The following is a 17,656-nucleotide window of genomic DNA, read 5'->3' as shown; positions in this document are numbered from 1 at the left end:
CACAAACTACGCCATAAGAAAACTGCCAGCGAAAAAATTCGACTCAAAAAGGCAAAAATTTTTTGACAACGAAATGCAGAAACTCCGGGATTGGTTCAGAATCTTGTAAAGTTTTATTCAGTGCTGACGTTCGTTCATTAAAAGTGTCCTCCTGATTAAGACCACACCTATTGTACAAAGCCAGTTACTAAAGTTTCGAAAGCAATTCTCTTCAGCGCTCATCTCTCGTTCTCTTCCCACAGAAGAACTGTCCTATACAAGGATTAGTTGATTGTTGGTGATAATACTCACATTCACAGTAATTACTCCGTTCAACAAGTTTCTCGTTACACGATAAAAATCCATCTTTTGTTGTACTGATCACTTGGTGTCTAAGTTACATCAAAGTTGCTGTGTCATCTTAGTTTAGGTGTGTGATTTAAAATACTCGACCTCATCTTTAGGTGAAGGCATTTTTTTTCGAGTGAAAATCGATGTCAACTTGAAAAATTAAATTACAACAAAAAGTAAAAAATTTAATTTAATTTTTAACAAAAAATTTATTACACATCACAACTTTGGGAAAACATGTTCATGGCATCGCTTTCATCGTCGTTGTCATTTGCATTGTCCTTGCCATATTGAACGTTTGAAATTGGATCATATTTGGAGGTTATTTCATGTTCTTCGTGATCTTCGCATCGGGTACACACTTCGGAGAGAGATTTCCCTGGTACAAAAGACAACAAGGCAACATTTTCCTCTTGGAATGAGAAGATCGGGTAGGGTATTGCAAGAAATTGCTTGTACTTCTCATTGTTTCGTTGCCTGTTTTGAAAGGGAATTTTCAAATCTCTACATACCATGAGTCTCCTAATTTTCGGAAGCATGAACTGGATCAAACTTTGATCTTTACATGTCGGAAACATTCTGTCCAAATAATTATACTTTCCTCCATTGTTGGATGTGTTTTTCATACGCCTTTCATCATCAATGTGTGCTCCTTCGAATCCCTGTGTTTCAAAGTGAACCAAATTTCCGTATACTTTGATTAAAGGAATTACATGATGGAATAGAATATGCATATACCAACTTTGAGAACCACTATCAGTATAAAGAGATTGAACCACTTCTTCCATCTCATTTAGCTTGAGTTGAAGGTTATTAAGTTCGGATTCAGAAAAGGATTCATTTTGAAGTAATTTCAACACATTTCTAAATTTGCTCATTAATGTGATATATTGAGGAACGATTACCTTACGTAATCTTCTCAAATTGCTTAAAATGGAATTAACTTGTTTTCCGGTTAAGTAACACTTCAACTTTTGTCCTTTCTCAGTTATTTTGAAATTATTGAGATTTGGAATCTTGCGAATGATCCTGACAATAGTTTCTCGTTTGTTGCTCGTCATTATTGCATCAATTAATATTCTTTCCATTATTCGTTCTTTCATATGGAGCAAACAGATGACAATTTTGAATGGACTAACTCCGAGCAGACAACCCAACTGTTCTTTGCTTCTAGCGAGGTGAAAATGGTCACAAAAAGTATTCAATGTATTGCAATATGGACACATTTGTGAAAATTTAAGATTAGAGATACGCTTTAACGAAAGAAGATCTGTTGTGACACAAAAATCCACCTTGTGATTTACTCCATCAACATCCACCCCATGACATGTCATCGATTCAATCATTACTCGAATAATTCCAGTTATTGCTCGAAGTTGATTTTCTTTTCCCTTCCAAACAGCCACAGGATGGACTGCTTCTCTTGATTGAGGACTCCCAAAATTTTTCATATTTAATGGAGCGCATGCGAATGTAACACGGCCTTTAGATCCATCGAGATTGAGTTTGAACCACTTAATTTTTGTTTTCCAATTTTTATCCTCTTCGTTGAGATGAGCAGCTAATTCCTTGTCTGTTGATATTTGTTTTACCCATTGTACATATAATTCAATCATATATTTAACTAAAGAATAAAGGCTGATGAAAAAAATATTTTCATTCTTCTCATGTGTCCCTTTAAATTCAATTAAGGCCTTAATACTAACTACAGATTGAACTGATGACATACTTGAGAGAGGAGTGGTTTTGGAGCTTGAAGATGACACCAGTTCCTTATATTGAGTGTTACTGATTTTGGCTTTGTCTTTCGCTTGGATATCAAGTAACTTTTTCCGTACTACTCGCAACTTTCGTTTTGTCACTTTTTTTCTTTGATTTGTCTCTTCACTCGATGAAGAAGCATCACTTTGCGAATAATCATCGTCCTCCCAATCCATTTCATCATCGTCATTTGAGCTTGTTTGTAGAGCTACACTACTGCTTACAGGTTCTTCTTGTGAGATTGTTGATGTTGTTTCATTAATTGCTTCACTTGATTGATGTTCTTCATATTCATCAAAATTTTCATCGATTTCAGAACTAATTTCAGATGAAACAGGATCATCGAGATCATTTGGGTAATCATTAATGGCAATAGGGTTTGTTTTTTCTTGTTTGTTTAGATACATTTCGATATATGAGTCATATTCTGGTATTTTTTTGTTTGTGACTAATTTTCGAACTTTCGTGTCAATGTCATCATAATCCTTTCGTTTGCTTAATGTTCGATAAACAATATCGGGAAACATGTCAATCAATAGATCGAAAAATTCAGAGAAATTTGAAATTCCATTATTATACAGCAAAAGTTCGATTCCGCAAAGTAATGATCCGAGCTTGCTTTTTGTATATTGAGATTTGTCTTGTTCAATCATACTTTTGGTTGTTTTTTCACTGCCTTTTTTACATGTCAACAACAACTTCCCATTAGATTTCGTCTCTTTTTCGAATTGATGAAATTCTTTCTGCATCTTGTCAATAGATGGATTTGCAATATTAAAATGTAATGAGTTACATATCGCAAAACTCTTGTTCTTTAATTTAATAACAGCATCTCCTTGGAGCTTATACTGAGAGAAATTGAGATCAGCATTATCAATAATATTTTTCAATTTGTTTTCTGTGCTCGGTGGTCTTCCTCGCTTTTGTTTTATGCGAGTGAAGCCATCGACAAAAGTAATTGTTGTATTTTGTTGTGTGTTTGAATGTTGGTTTGATTGATTGGTTTCATGTTGTGAAGGTTGAGATGATAATGTGTTCGGATTGTCAAGGTTATGTTGGGTTGTGGAGAAATTATGAGAAGATTGTGTGATGTATTGCTGATTGAATTGTGGATAATAGGATTGATGATTTTGAAATAAATGTTCACATCCTCCATATTGAATAGGGATATTCTGATAGCTCATTGAATTGGATTGGTTTGGTTGTATTAGATCTTCATAAATTCTTTCGAAAGATAGTGTGGATGTTCTTGGTGAATCAAATTGAAAAGATCCCGGATTAATGCTACTGAAACCAGTAGATGACGATGATTGCACATTGAAAGAAGATAATGGAGAGGAACACCATATGTGGTGATTTTGATTTGAAAGTCCATATGATTGACCTTCAAAAAAGTTGTTGTTAGATGTGGTTTGGTTTGTGGATGGTGATGAAAAGTTCCAATTTGATGACATTTTTTGTGATTTAGAGTATTGAGGATTGAATTCAATTGTTTTATTGTACAAACTCGAATTCTTTGTCAAACTTGAACGATGTCCACACTTGATTAGTTTCCACATTACATGTGAGAGAAATGTATACAATTTTCATCTTGTGTTTCGTAATCTTCTTTCCGAATTTACGTGTAAGACGTGAGTGAGTAATTTCCAACTCAGACCAATGCTTGCATTTGTCTAAAGGAGGAACACTGTCAGTAAATCTGAATTGAATGCACTTCTGTCTCTTCTTTAGGCCATTCCACAAAATGTCTTGATACCATTGGTAATATTTAGCCTTTGTTCCCCTCAGAGCAAGATAAAACACGTTTGGGTTGCAACATCCAACCGTTTCATGGCTGATGGAGTTTGAACATCTCATCTGTAGATGTTGATAAATAATATTTCTTGCACATTTGGCGAACTGTTCCCATATAATTCCATAAATTTGTTTCTTCTCATCTGGTACTTCTTTAAAGGAATTATATTTTGGTACAAATTCAAACAGTCCTTTCTCTAAAGTGAATTGATATTCCTTGTGAGTGTCTTCAGCAGCTTCATCTGTGGTTCTTGATTTTCGTTTTTTGCTCTGTTGGGAAATATTGTCATCATCACATTTGTTGTTTGGTGTTATCGTACATTGTGTCTCATCAACAATACCAGAGAAGCTGCTTGTGCTAGGCAATAGACAGCAAGGTGGAAATGACATAGTTTCGTCTGTGAAGATCCATTCCTGAACAAGTTAAGCAAACACATTGCAACAAATTTGAAACATACTGTAGAGGTAGTAGTTATTACTGGTGATGATGGCTGAGAAGTGTTCATCTCGATGCTTGATGATGAAGGAATCTTGAAATGTGTTACTACTGAATAATGGACAAACATAATACTTACATTGTTCGTACTCTGGTTCGTTGTGGATTGGCTATCCAATGCTGGTGATTCATAGGCCTTGATATAATTGAGATCAATACAAGGTGAACGATATTCACTAGTACTTACGTGATTACTATTTGTTTCGCAACTCGAATCACAATCAGAAACACCAAGCTGAGGTAAAGATTAGTGTCGGTGTTGAAATTGTTGTTTGATGTTGTTGTTGTTGTGGTAATATGGATAATCAATTACTTACACAGTATAGAGGCACAGTACCCTCTTCAATGACCACTAATTCAGCTTCCATGTTGTTGTGTGTTGTTGGTGTGTTTTTTTGTGTGAGAAGCAGAAAACAACACCACAGACCAATCACTCCATTTTTTTTGACTCCGGGACTTACTAAAACGAGCCGAATTTTTTCTTCGTCAGTTTTTGCACTTTACGCTCAGGCGTAGTTTGTGGTGATATTGCAATTTTTATATATAATAATACTGAGTTTGATGAGATGATGTCTTCACTTTCAAAAAAACCCAAGAAATCCTCATTTCCAAAACGCTCTGGAAATTACTATCCAGATGCAATCAAATTATTAGCTGTGTGCTTGGATGGGCGATTTCTTCCACCCCTCTTTCAACAATTCTTTACTTCAATAAAATAGATAATTGAAATGATCATTGAAATCAATTCTTCTCAATTTTACTCCGTCATTTGTCTCATTGTTTCATTATGGCTAGTTTGGAAATCCAGTTTACCGCTTTACTGAAAACCAGTAAAAAAAGTTTTGCAACCTGAAATTACAATGAGATTCCTTTTCACTGTGGAATCACTGGCTTTGCAAAGGCTTTAAAAAATTGTAATTGGACCTACAACGGACGAGCGGGAGTGAATAGCTTTGAAAAACTCAAGAGTTTCTCTTGAACCACCAATAACAAAAAAATGGTTCCACAACATCCATCAAATTCTGTGTTAGACTCACTCAACTCATCGACCAGCAAATCTCCAGTTTTTTTTGCGAGTGAAGACTCCATCTCATCAAACTCAGTATTGCAATTTTTATATATAATAATACTGAGTTTGATGAGATGATGTCTTCACTCTCAAAAAAAACCATCATGGTAAGCCTTTCCGGTATCCATAAGGCTCTAGTGGAGCTCAAAGACTATGCTAAAAAGTCTGACGACCGCCAACAGGAGTGAATGTAATGCAGTTTCTACTACTTTCGTTGGTGTGTGTGAGGTATGGATAACAATCCCGATCTTAAAGAGGGGCTTTTAGAATTCCTGCTCTTTTAGATTTAGGATCTTCTTTGGCTAAATACCTATTCGTCTGCCTACTCTATGGAACAAACTCATTCCCAATAGATTTTAGAAACTAACTGTTTTTTGGCCTCAAATAAGAGAACGACCTGATTTACCACAAGCTCTGTGGAAAAATCCTAACAACGACAACAAATAATGATTTTGAACCTGAGACATTGCATGACATGGAAACATGGATCTTGGTTATTCTCAATATTGTTTGCCTCATTGATTTTTAATCCAAGTAGAACAACAAGTACATTCTTACTGCAATTCACATGTTTTTCGTTGTTGCGTGAGGGCAACATGCAACTGTGCACAGCTCCTCAAACCATACAAGACACTGTTACAAGCCACCTCCAATACTGTTCTATCTTGTGCATATTCATAAACACCAGTGACATGAGGAAAGTTCAATAATGTACGAGAAATTTGATTCTCAAACTCGTTGGCAGTATAAATATCTGAGAACACGAGAACAATGGGAGAAAAAGGATATTGTAACATCACCCGACGTAAGTAAGGTAATAACTCAACGGTTTCCAATGTGTCAAGATTGATCTCTGACTTGATTTCTTTCAATTTCATAGAATCAAATAAAAATATCACTGCATCACTGAAATAAAGAGCATCGCGATTCTTCCACAATTCATTCAAATTCTCTTCAATTTTCTCACAATAATTTCCTTCTTTGACTGCTAAGGGACTGATCTTGAAACTGTCATTCCAAACCAAAATAGGCGCAGTTATACGAAATGTTCCAAGTACATGTGCGAGTATTTTTAATCTATCAAAAAATCATGCTATTTATCCTTCCTCTTGAATCTAAATTCAACACATCTCGAATCTCTGAAATATTTCAACAACAATGAAATAGTACGAAAAAACAACAAAAAAATCATTTCGTTCACATTGTGAAGGAGTGTGTTCCCGCTACAGAGAGAGACTGCGTGTGCGTTCGTTTCATTCAACAACAACCCCGTACCAGTCCACTCTTCATCATCATCCGAGAATTCTATTTAAATTATCATCACAGATTCTAATCATCATCATCAACGTTTCATTTATTGAACTTGGCATCCCTAAGAAGATTTTACTCATTCCTTATCATCCTATACCATGTTATTCTTTCAAAATGAATATTGTCATAGGCATCATCATCATTCCTCTATTATTATTTCTTCTGTAAGGCTTTACGGACAACGTACAACTACTTCTCTGTTACTGCTTCATCTTCTTCTCCTCTTATATACATCCTTACTACTCGTAGTATTATCCTGCCCCTTTCCTTCAGTACAAGCCTCATCATCCTCTTCACCTCTTCATCGATTTATTGGATGTTCCTATGAAAAGATCATGAACCTCCCAACTCATCCAAGCAATAACACCCTCATTACACAACGTATCAATATTACCGATCATTTTGAAGACTTTACAGATCTTCCTTTCGGATTTGGCTGTGATGAAATACAATTCCCGACTGAAATTTCATCCTACCCGTTTTCAACCTCGAATATGGAACAAGGTTTGCATGATATTTACTCGCCCGTACAGGCCTCTTCGAATACCATGGATTTATGTTCCATGTTTCCAGAGAATACAAGTTGTGTTGAAACATTTTGTGGAGTTAATTCGACCAAGTGGAATGCTCAAGATTCGTATCAATTGGCGAATTTTTGTCAATATTGCAAAAAGGCGAAGGATTTTGTTCAATTTCACAAAATTGTGGCCGGATTGGAAAATTATGATAACTCTTCATGGACGGCGTGTCCTGCGTTTAAGAAGTTTCCTTCTGCGTTTTTGTGTCGAAACGTTCAAATTGGATTACCCATCTATTTCATGGATCGATATTTTATAAGATTAAGAACTCCATTCATGTGCTATTGTTACAAGTTTGATCAATACTCTACAACATGTGAAGAGAGTTTGTTATTTACATTGAAATTTGATAGTGCCAAGTTGGGAATTCTGTTAACTCTCTCTGTTCCTCTATTTATTGCCATCATGTCCTTAATTGTTTTCCCCGAATGTTTAAGTTTTAGATATCAAAAACCAACATCTATTTCCATCAAGTCCATTATACTCATGACAGCCAGTGCTGTATGTATTGTAGTAGCAAGTGGTCTCTCCTATCTACCATCATTTAATGATTCAAATAATTTAATGTACTTGTTGGAAAATTTGACATTGAGCTTGAACGTATTTTTCACATATTATACCATCATACCGGTCATGCTCATGTTTGATCGAGTTTACATGTATTTAAAAACTGGAGAGAAGAAGAATTGGACACTTTTCAAAGGCTTGTCCTATGTTTCTGTTATTGTGAACACACTTTGCATGATTTATATTGTTGCATCTTTTATTTATCAAATTTCAGCACATACCATGGAATTGAATCCACCTATGAGGATTGTATTTGGAGTGGGTTATGTGGCATATGCCCTTCCATGGTTTTGTAATCTTGCTCTATTTTTACTAGTGTCCTACAAACTTGGATGTGTATTGAAAGAGAAGACCAATATTTCATTTTTCAAAACCAAGGTATGTGAAATGGCTTCTTCTTTCCAAACTTGTTCAATTATTTATGTGCATGTATGATCACAATATTGACGTGTATGTTCACATTCATGTACTTCCACACATTTAATGACAATAGTACTTTTATCAATTCATGCTGCTCAGTGCACTGACATTGTTGGCCCTCATATCTTGTTTAATGAGTTTTTTATATACTCAATTCGGTGTCACATCCATACATTTCATTGTATCGTATTATACTGAATTTGCAGCACATTGTTTCAATATTTCATCCTTGCTGGCCGTGGTGATGATTTTATTTGATAAGGACAAATTTTGGGAATGTTATCCTTGCCTCAAGAGAATTTCTTTCAGGACAAAGAGAAGAGACGAGGAAGAAGCGTCCTCTAGCTTGATTGCCAATACAAGTGGAAATAGCAAAGTGCAACCTTCTGAGGGCTCTGCGGGTATGAGTGATTTGACGACTCCCTATAATTCTTCGGCAACGTATTACAAGTCCTTACATTCTGAAGAATCTACTAATGTGAGCATGTAAAAAGCACTCGATTGATTTGGCATGATAGAAATGATCGAATTTCTGGACGGACCCATGATTGAACAGTCATGATTTCTTGTTGTTGGCTGAACTCGCGTCGTGATGTCAATGAAAGTGGTCTCAAATTTTTTATGTGAAAACCACAATAAACAGCCCCAGTATTTGGTAATTCCTTCGCAGATTCGAAATTTTGTTGTTACTTTTCATTACCTGTTCTTCCTAACCAGTGACAAGAATACATTACTTTCTTGAATCCGTCCACGGCGGAAGAAAGATAATAAGGGAGAGACTTCAAAACGGCAATTACACGCCTCTGAAATTGCAACCTGGTCTAGCCCGTTCATCTTGACGACTCTTTTGTTGTTTAGACAGGGACTGCATTGACAATGAACGGCAGTTGCTTGAGAGTCCTAATGGGTTTTTATGATACATGTTACTTATTCTTGGGTTTTGAGCTGCTTGAAAAATTGGAGATCAATGATTTTGATCTTCCTTTCCTTAGTGGGATAGGTGGTGACGGTTTTGATTCCTCATCTTGCAAAAGTTTAATGTCGGAATCCATTTCCAAAAAGTGTTCAGCTGCAGTCACCGATGAGACACTTCCCAACGTCTCTTTCATTTGCTTAATGTTATGTTCAATCTTTTGCTTCATTTCTGAAAAATCCTGAACGTCCTTACATTCGCTTTCCAAGTAATTGAGACGATGCTTCCATTCACAGAGCATGTTGACCGTTTTTTCTCCCAATGTTGTCACATACCACTTGACATCCTTGTCACTCGCCTTGGAGAGAATATTGGGATCGAGCTCGTCGGGGAAGTCTCGTTTATCGCTTATAAATTCGAGAATTTCCTGCTCATTTAAAATACATCGGGTGTTGTAAGCTCGAACATGTGTCGAAAACTCTTTCATGTGCTCTTGAAATTGTGGATCTTTTTTAAGTTCTTTCCTTTGATCCTGTATTTCTGCAAAGGATGAAACAAGCCTATCGAAGGAGGGCTTCTTTGAGGCAGGAGAGGAAGTGGAGGTCACAAGGGAAGATCCACTGTTCGTAACTGCTTCCCCATTTCGAGGTGATGAAATTCCACTCATACCAGTAGATATTCTTGCCGACATGAGACGTGGGGAGCTTTGCATCTGTGAAAACTGTTCCATTTCTTTCATGGCCTGCTCGTTCTCTCCGAAAATGTTGTTGAAGTCCTTCTCTCCCTTAGAACGCAGAGAGTGGTGATGAACGAGAATGGGCAGGCGTTCTGAATGTTCTTTTGGAGAGGACCCATCATTGGTTGAATCCATGAGCTCAGAATCACTCTTTGAAATATGTAAATGATGGGGATGCAAGTGCGTATTATAATTTCGAGGCGATAAATTATTGGCATTGCTGCTGCCATTTCCCTCGTTGTGTGAAACCACAATCGGCGATGGAGACCCAGTAGAATTTGTTGATCCAGGAGTTCCATTCATTGCAAACGAGTTTCTCCTATTCAATAACCTCGAAAGTTTCTTGTTATCAGGAGTGGTATTGGAAGTGGGATTTTCTAAATCAATTCTCATTCTCGTTCGACCATGCAACTCAAGCGACGGATTGGGCGAAATAGGCGAGCCTGTTGTCGATAATTGTTCCATGACCAAACCAAAGGAGCCTGAAGAGCGTTTTCGATTCACGATTGAGGGCGTTACTACAGCCGATGCTATGAGCTGTTCGCGTGGACTCGAAACTGAGTGAACAGAACTACTCTCCACGCTTGATTGGGAAGATGGAGAAGAGGGAGAGACTCCTCCGTCATTCTCTGCAGCGCCATTCGATGAAGCATTGGAGAATGAGGTTGCCATCGTCGATGTATTCATATAGAGAGGAGGAAGAGAAGAGCTTCGAGGTGGAGGAACAAGGGGTGGAAGTGAGGTGGTTATTGAGGGCGAAGTCGTAGTCGTTACAGCATTGGATGAGGGTGAAGACGGTGTATGGAACATGACCACCGATGGGCTTGGTTTTGTTGCTCCTCCTCGTGGAGAATTGTTCATGTTCTTGAAAGAAATCATTCCATGAGGAGAGGTGGGTGAAGTTGAGGATGAAGGAGATTGAGGAGAAGAGGATGTTGTTGTTGTTGTCTTAAGAGCGGATGGAGAGCTAATGATCAGGCTTGATCCTGCAATACTGTGATGCTTATTCTTTCGGATGATCATGTTGGATTCACTGCTTTTTCGTTCCATTGAGGAAGGATGGTTCAACATGGAGAGCCTTCGAGCCAGAGGTCGAGAAGGAGGAATGGGTGAACCGTTATTATTCAAACCACCAGTACTACTACTACTCTCCATAGTGCTCAGGTCAGAGGATGAAGGCTCCATGATCATCATTGATGCGGAATAATGAGAGTGTTACTGGAGAGCGTTCTTACGTGGGAGCGCCGCGGTTTTTTTTAACTTGGGATTGCTGTACCTTCGTTGGGTGTGCGTAAGGCGTTACCTCTATTTCACACACCAATCAACAACAAGATTTGATGGATTCATGAGAGACCTATTAATGATCAATCATTTATAACCAAAGATGATGTGTACATGTGTCAAGCCCAAAGATCAATGCCACCTTGCTTATTGAAGCTTACCATTCTCCCAATGAGTATTAATTAATCCCTTAACGATGGCCCATCCTCTATGACCTATGAGTGGATTCTCCATTTCACTGAATTCGTCAGCCAAACGGTGAGCAGCGAGACCGGTTGGAATGTTGGATTCCTTCGAGTTCTTCAAAATTCGAGTAGCAATCACATAGACCGAGTTGTCCCATTCTCGTCCGAAATGCTTCAAAATGGCCTCATCATTATGCACATGTCCAAAACATTCGTTGGCGCAATTAACAATACCCTATATAGGAAACGAAATGATTTCGAGAAAAAGGTGAATCATCGTGTTCATGGAAATGTAACAATGTGAATGAATGGTTCAATTAAAAATGGCGAAAACATGCACGTGCATGTGAAACAGAAACCCTTGTATAAATATGGCTAATATAAAACCCGACACAACTTACCATACGGTTGTTCAAATAATCTGGAACGTAGATAATTCCGCGATCCTTAATCATGTAATCATGCTCGACAGGATCCAAAAGTTGGTTATTGGCAGCACCACAAACAATCTTGCAATTAAGCAATGGGATAGTGGTCGAATTGATAATACCACCCAATGCAGATGGTGCGAAAATATCACAAGGCTCAGAGAAGACGCTCAAATCATTTGGAGCCACCACTCGCCATTCAATGTTGTTGGCATTCTTGAATTGTTCCTTTCTCTTTTCAATCAAGTTCTTATCAATGTCAGTTGCAACAATTTTGCCGACATTTCTCTTGAGCAATTCTTCAATGATGAAACTAGCGACGTTACCTGCTCCTTGAACAACGACTTTCTTACCAGCCAAATCTCCCAAACCAAGGAAAGCTATTATAGTCATGATATCATTGGTCCATACATCATTCAAGTTATCAATTTGTTTCAAATCATATCGTATCCATGCATGGTCATTATAAACTTACCAACTGCTGCTTCCATTCCACAAACGGTTCCAATTGCAGTTGAGTGGGAAGGGTTTCCTGAGCCTCCAATTTCGCTTGAAATACAGCTTACGAAACGTGTTTTCTATGGGAATAGTAGAATCGTTTTGTGTTGTGCATAGGAATGCATGAAGAATTCGTATTGTATTCATGTGAAATGTGGTGTGAGTAATCTTCATGGAATCAATAAATACTTACGGTATGCATTCTGTCACAATCGATAGTAGTCAAACCGACGTCTTCAGCACCATAGTAAGCACCTTTCAAAGAAGACAAAAATTGTCCATACTCGGAAAAGACAACATCTCTGAAGGAGTCTGAGCTGTAATTGATGGAAGTATTGTCAGTTTTTTGAATTAAACCTTTTCCACCACCTTTGTGTCATGAAAGCACAAATTCAAATTGAATGCATTCAAAATTGTGAAGGTTTAAATGATGAAAATTAATGAAATAATGAATCATCGAAGTATATTTCACAATAACGGTGGCGATGATGGGATGGCATGATAGGGATTTGATTGTGATTAATTCATCATCATGAAGAAGAATAATTTCAGTAGTAGTAAAATTATAGATACCCCGAAAATTTCACACACAAAGATGACAATCAAAATAATGATTGAAATTTTCCACAACACCGCAAACATTCACGTTACTTACCCCACCACAAACCAGCCAAAGCATTCTTTCTTGTCATTCCCAAGCTCAATCTCAATCCATCTCTCACATAGTCCTCCATAGAGTTATATTTCCACAAACGAACACCACCATGAGGAATACCTCTATTGCTCTTATGCAAGAATGCACCGAACAACAAATTGGACTTTGGACCAACTTGGAAGAAGCAAGCCTCATGCTTCAAGAAATCTCTCTTGTCATTGGTAATGAACTCACCCAACTCGGCAAACAATGGATGAGAAGTAATGGTCTTGTTTTCCTTGGCATCATACACCACATATCCTCTTTGAATTCCGGCCTTTTGCATTTCCTCTTGAAATTTCTCTGGACTCAAAGCACTCACTCGGTTAGGTGCTGATATAACCGATGATTTGGTGGAGAAACATCTTTTAGATGATGAGCTCATCATCATCATTAATGCAGAGGAAGAAGGCTTGCAAGAAGAAGCAACAACCACAGATTGGAGAGACTTCATATTTTTTCAAAAACGGTTTTTTGAACGTTACATCGGAGTTGTTTTTGGTGTGTTGAAAAAAATTGAAGATACCAAGTAAGGATGATTGGAGGAGTAAGGGTTCATAGACTACTGTGGACATGTTAGATTTATGTAATATATTTGATGACTGGATTGAATTTTGAGAGAGTGGAATGTGTGTTTGATTACATTTCAAAGGTGCACACTTGACGGAGTATTTTTACGAAATTTCATAATTTAAAAAAAAATGAACGAATGGTCTGCGTCCTCTTCGGAACATGATGAAACGCAACCACACATTCCCGAAAATGTTTCCAACAACCTTGGTGCCATGACGAAAACTTTGGAATTATCTAAACCTTCAACATCTCATTCATTGGATTTAAAGGTTCAAAACAACTCGAATAATTTTTTAACCAATAACCCTCCGAATGATTTGGACGAAGATGAGAGTGGTCGAGTCATGGAGAGAACAAAATATTCAAAACTCTTTTCGTGGATGTATTTCTATTTTGGAAAATTTAGAAGGTCACCTTCGGAAATGAGAGCTTGGTTTTTGAGAGCAGCCAAGCTAATTGCTGTATTTTTGTTTTCTCAAATAATTTCGGCCTTATTGACAAGTACAGGAATTTTTAGTACATTTTTGACTGATCGAGTTCATGTCAATTTACCTACTTTACAAAATGCTCTTTCTTATTTAACATTATTAATTTTTTACATGCCACTCCTATTGGTGCACAAAGTTTGTTATCCAACTGTGACAATTACGACAAGGAAATTTCGAAAAATGAGACGAAAAACTCTAACAACTAGTTGTGAACATTCTAAGGAAAGGATGACAATGGGTGGCCACGTAACACTTCATGAATCATCTCATCATGATAACATTTTGAATGGAAATGACTCTTCGTCGTATGAAATGTCACAAAAGAGACTGACCGAACAAAGTCGATTGCTCTCTCCAGTGTCATCTTTTGCACAATTGGATTCCATAAATTCCTCTAGTGGTCAAAATGAAGAGGTGCCGTCTTCAAGTACCCACCTCAATACCGAACATTCACAATTACATCCATCTTTCTCACACAATATTCAATCAGAATTGAATTTAAACACTTCACAAGCAACATTTACTTCTCAACAAGTCCATCATCAAAAGAATTATTCTCAAAAAGTTTCTCAACTTGTACATGATCCGACTCTCGAAGAAAATCCAATTTGTGACAATGATTATCAACATGACGAAGAAGAGCTCCATCATTGTCTTTTCAAATACGTCAAACGATGCTTCACTTTCACACGATGGAACATGAAACCATGGAAATACTTTTTCTTTGCGTTGGCAGATGTTGAGGCCAATTTTTTCGTGGTCAAAGCGTATCAATACACGACTATCACTTCAGTCATGCTGTTGGATTGTTTCACCATTCCTTGTGTCATGATATTGAGCGCTCTATTTTTGAATCGAAGCTATCGATGGACTCACATTGTTGGTGTATTGATTTGTTTGGGAGGATTGGCATTACTTGTGTTAAGTGATTATTTGAGTCATATTGAAAAACAGCAAGATGAAAATTCGAGTAATGATCGACCATGGTATCATGTATTAATTGGTGATGCCTTTTGTATTATTGGCTCTGCTTGTTATGCGATTAGTAACGTGGCACAGGAATATGCTGTGAAAACGGAGGAACATTTTACTGAACTTGTGGAAAAAGAGGAGGAGGAACATTCTGAGGAGACAAGCCCACCATTAACTACAGCAACAACGATTGCCACAGGTGCCTCCATAACATCGAATAATGAAGGCTCATCACCAAATGACGATATACAACAGCAACAGGAGGCAAATAATTTGACCAAAGTGTTTCATGTTCAGGACGTTGTTGTGAACGATTCTCAAAAGAAACCTTTGAAAAAAATCAAACTCACTGAAAATGATTGTGTGATTGAATATTTGGCCATGATGGGACTTTTCGGAACCTTTATTGCAACCATTCAGCTATTAATATTCGAATTGCAAGATATTAAGAATACGGATTGGAATTCAAGATCTGTGTTCTTTATGGGCGGCTTTGCTGCTTCCATGTTTTTGATTTATACACTTGTGCCACACTTGTTGAGGTGGAGCAGTGCTACTTTCATGAACTTATCATTCTTAACAAGTGACATATTTGCAGTCATTTCGAGTATTTTCCTATTTGGACAAACTATTAATTTCCTTTACTATATTGCCTACTTTATTATTGCCATTGGTTTAGTCTTTTACAATATCTTCCAGGAGGGAGAGCGAAAATCGAAAAGCTTAACCAGCAGACTGAAAGCTCTGTTTCTGAAATGTCGTACCAAGATTAGATGAAAAAATTTGTGGTATCAGAATATTCATCATCAAAACTGCTTGAAGATGAAGAGGACGAAGTTTCATCAGACGTTTCATCGTCATGTTCTGCACTATGGTCAACTCGATGCTCCACACAGTGAGCACCTAAATAAACATTAAAGTAACATGTTTCCATTCGAATTCGATATAACCTTTCACTAAATTCTCTAACATATCCATTCGATAAAAGAGCCTCCAATATGAAGCGTTCATTGTCTTGCAAATAATCATCTGCAAATTGTAATGCAGCACCATTTTGTCTGACTGCAGCCAACACAAGTTCTTCATCATGCTCGAATTCTTCAAAACCAACATTTTGCAAAACGAATCCATTCACCTTCACTGCTTGCAAGAAAAACTCTCTATCTTGTCGTAGGGATCGAGCAGCAAGTGCCATTGCGTGTCTATTAACCTTTATAGCTTTCAGCAAGAAGTGCTTTTGGCAAAATAGGCTCTTATTTGCTATTCTTATTTCTCTATTATTTTGTTTCATCGCAGATAATAGTACAATTTCTTCATCTTGTTGTAAAGAAGGAGATATAAATCGTAATGGCTTACCACCATGATTGACTGCTGTTAGTACAACATCTCTATCATTGCGTAACTCGTCGGAAGCGTATGGAAATAATTCTCCATTTCTTTTCACAGCTTCCAACATGATTTGCTTGTCTCCTCGTAGTCTTTCAGAAATATATTTCACTGCATCAACATTTTGTGGAATGATTGTTGACAATATAAATTCTTTATCATCTTTCAACGAATCTGACGCAAAGGACAATGCACCTGCAAAATTTCTGGTCGCTGCTGCTACCACTTCTTTGTCGTTCTTCAAGTTAGGTGAAGCATATTTCAATGAACATGCATCAGATGAAACAAATTTCATTATCATTTCTTTGTTGTCCCAATCGATTGTTTCAATTTCTGGATGAACAATCTTTAAAGCTGTCTCCATAACATTTTGGTGCTTGCGAACGGTTGCACTTGCCCATCGCAGTGCTTTGGAATTTACTTTTAAGGCCTCCAAGTGAAAATCTCTACTCTGCGTTTCACAATAACGTAAGACTTCTTCATTTCGTTCAATTGCTTTCAGTAAAAAGTCTGTATCCCTTTTTAAACTATTAGTGGCATATAGTATGGCTTTGGCACAACTTTCAATTGCTTTCAATACAATCTCACAGTCGCTTCGTAACATTTTTCGAGCGAATTGCAGAGCCTCACCGTTTTGACACACAGCAGTCCACACAATATCTCGATTACTCTTCAATTCACGTTGCGCATGGCATAACTCTGCTCCCTGTAGTTGGACCACTTGCTTTACAAAGTCTGTATTTTCTTTTAAGGCTTTTGTAGCCATCTTCAATCCATATCCATACTTTTTAATATGATCCAAAATAAAATTGGGGTCGTACATAAATTCAATCGGAAAGAAGTCCTTGTATTGTTGTTCTCGAGCATTTAACCATTTCACGGCTCCAATTTGTTGATTTGTAAATTTGTCTTTCAATAGAAATTCCAATCTCCGAATCGTTGATTTGTTTGGTTCCGATTGAGACCAATTTGAAAAATCACATAAAATTACAGTAGTCCACGAGTTCATCAGATCATTTTCATCATTAATAGTTGATAATTTTTTCTTTTTGTTTGTGATTGGCTGTACATTCCATGAATGACGATCGTCATCATTACGGTTCTTTTTGTATTGTTCATCTCGTTTGGGCATTTTTTTTTGTAAAATTAATAATTCCATCTTTTGAGGTCGTTAAA

The 17,656-nt window shown here is 37.2% G+C and overlaps 7 protein-coding genes across 7 annotated transcripts; 2 read left to right on the top strand and 5 right to left on the bottom strand.

Moving 5' to 3' along the window:
* Positions 1 to 542: 542 nt before the first annotated feature.
* On the bottom strand, positions 543 to 3,545 carry C9374_001475 (uncharacterized protein; the record flags this gene model as incomplete). The annotated part of the gene is made up of 1 exon (XM_044690769.1): positions 543 to 3,545. The coding sequence occupies one exon, from the start codon at positions 3,543 to 3,545 to the stop codon at positions 543 to 545; it is 3,003 nt and encodes a 1,000-aa protein (XP_044551873.1).
* A 40-nt stretch (positions 3,546 to 3,585) lies between these two features.
* On the bottom strand, positions 3,586 to 4,749 carry C9374_001474 (uncharacterized protein; the record flags this gene model as incomplete). Its single annotated transcript, XM_044690758.1, has 5 exons — positions 3,586 to 4,299; positions 4,344 to 4,415; positions 4,461 to 4,517; positions 4,569 to 4,616; positions 4,699 to 4,749. The coding sequence occupies 5 exons, from the start codon at positions 4,747 to 4,749 to the stop codon at positions 3,586 to 3,588; spliced, it is 942 nt and encodes a 313-aa protein (XP_044551872.1).
* Positions 4,750 to 6,859: 2,110 nt separating this feature from the next.
* On the top strand, positions 6,860 to 8,816 carry C9374_001473 (uncharacterized protein; the record flags this gene model as incomplete). The annotated part of the gene is made up of 2 exons (XM_044690747.1): positions 6,860 to 8,284; positions 8,400 to 8,816. 2 exons carry the CDS (start codon positions 6,860 to 6,862, stop codon positions 8,814 to 8,816), a joined length of 1,842 nt encoding a protein of 613 aa, XP_044551871.1.
* A 433-nt stretch (positions 8,817 to 9,249) lies between these two features.
* Positions 9,250 to 11,169, bottom strand: C9374_001472 (uncharacterized protein; the record flags this gene model as incomplete). The annotated part of the gene is made up of 1 exon (XM_044690736.1): positions 9,250 to 11,169. The coding sequence occupies one exon, from the start codon at positions 11,167 to 11,169 to the stop codon at positions 9,250 to 9,252; it is 1,920 nt and encodes a 639-aa protein (XP_044551870.1).
* Positions 11,170 to 11,403: 234 nt separating this feature from the next.
* On the bottom strand, positions 11,404 to 13,515 carry C9374_001471 (uncharacterized protein; the record flags this gene model as incomplete). Its single annotated transcript, XM_044690725.1, has 5 exons — positions 11,404 to 11,676; positions 11,843 to 12,249; positions 12,345 to 12,447; positions 12,561 to 12,736; positions 13,023 to 13,515. 5 exons carry the CDS (start codon positions 13,513 to 13,515, stop codon positions 11,404 to 11,406), a joined length of 1,452 nt encoding a protein of 483 aa, XP_044551869.1.
* Positions 13,516 to 13,762: 247 nt separating this feature from the next.
* Positions 13,763 to 15,773, top strand: C9374_001470 (uncharacterized protein; the record flags this gene model as incomplete). The annotated part of the gene is made up of 2 exons (XM_044690714.1): positions 13,763 to 15,619; positions 15,693 to 15,773. The coding sequence occupies 2 exons, from the start codon at positions 13,763 to 13,765 to the stop codon at positions 15,771 to 15,773; spliced, it is 1,938 nt and encodes a 645-aa protein (XP_044551868.1).
* A 90-nt stretch (positions 15,774 to 15,863) lies between these two features.
* Positions 15,864 to 17,612, bottom strand: C9374_001469 (uncharacterized protein; the record flags this gene model as incomplete). Its single annotated transcript, XM_044690702.1, has 1 exon — positions 15,864 to 17,612. The coding sequence occupies one exon, from the start codon at positions 17,610 to 17,612 to the stop codon at positions 15,864 to 15,866; it is 1,749 nt and encodes a 582-aa protein (XP_044551867.1).
* Positions 17,613 to 17,656: the final 44 nt, after the last annotated feature.

This window comes from Naegleria lovaniensis (assembly GCF_003324165.1).
Source record: "Naegleria lovaniensis strain ATCC 30569 chromosome Unknown tig012, whole genome shotgun sequence".
Lineage (NCBI taxonomy): Eukaryota > Heterolobosea > Eutetramitea > Acrasida > Naegleriidae > Naegleria > Naegleria lovaniensis.
The sequence above is the reverse complement of the archived record's forward strand: the minus strand, read 5'-3'. Positions and strand labels throughout refer to the sequence as shown.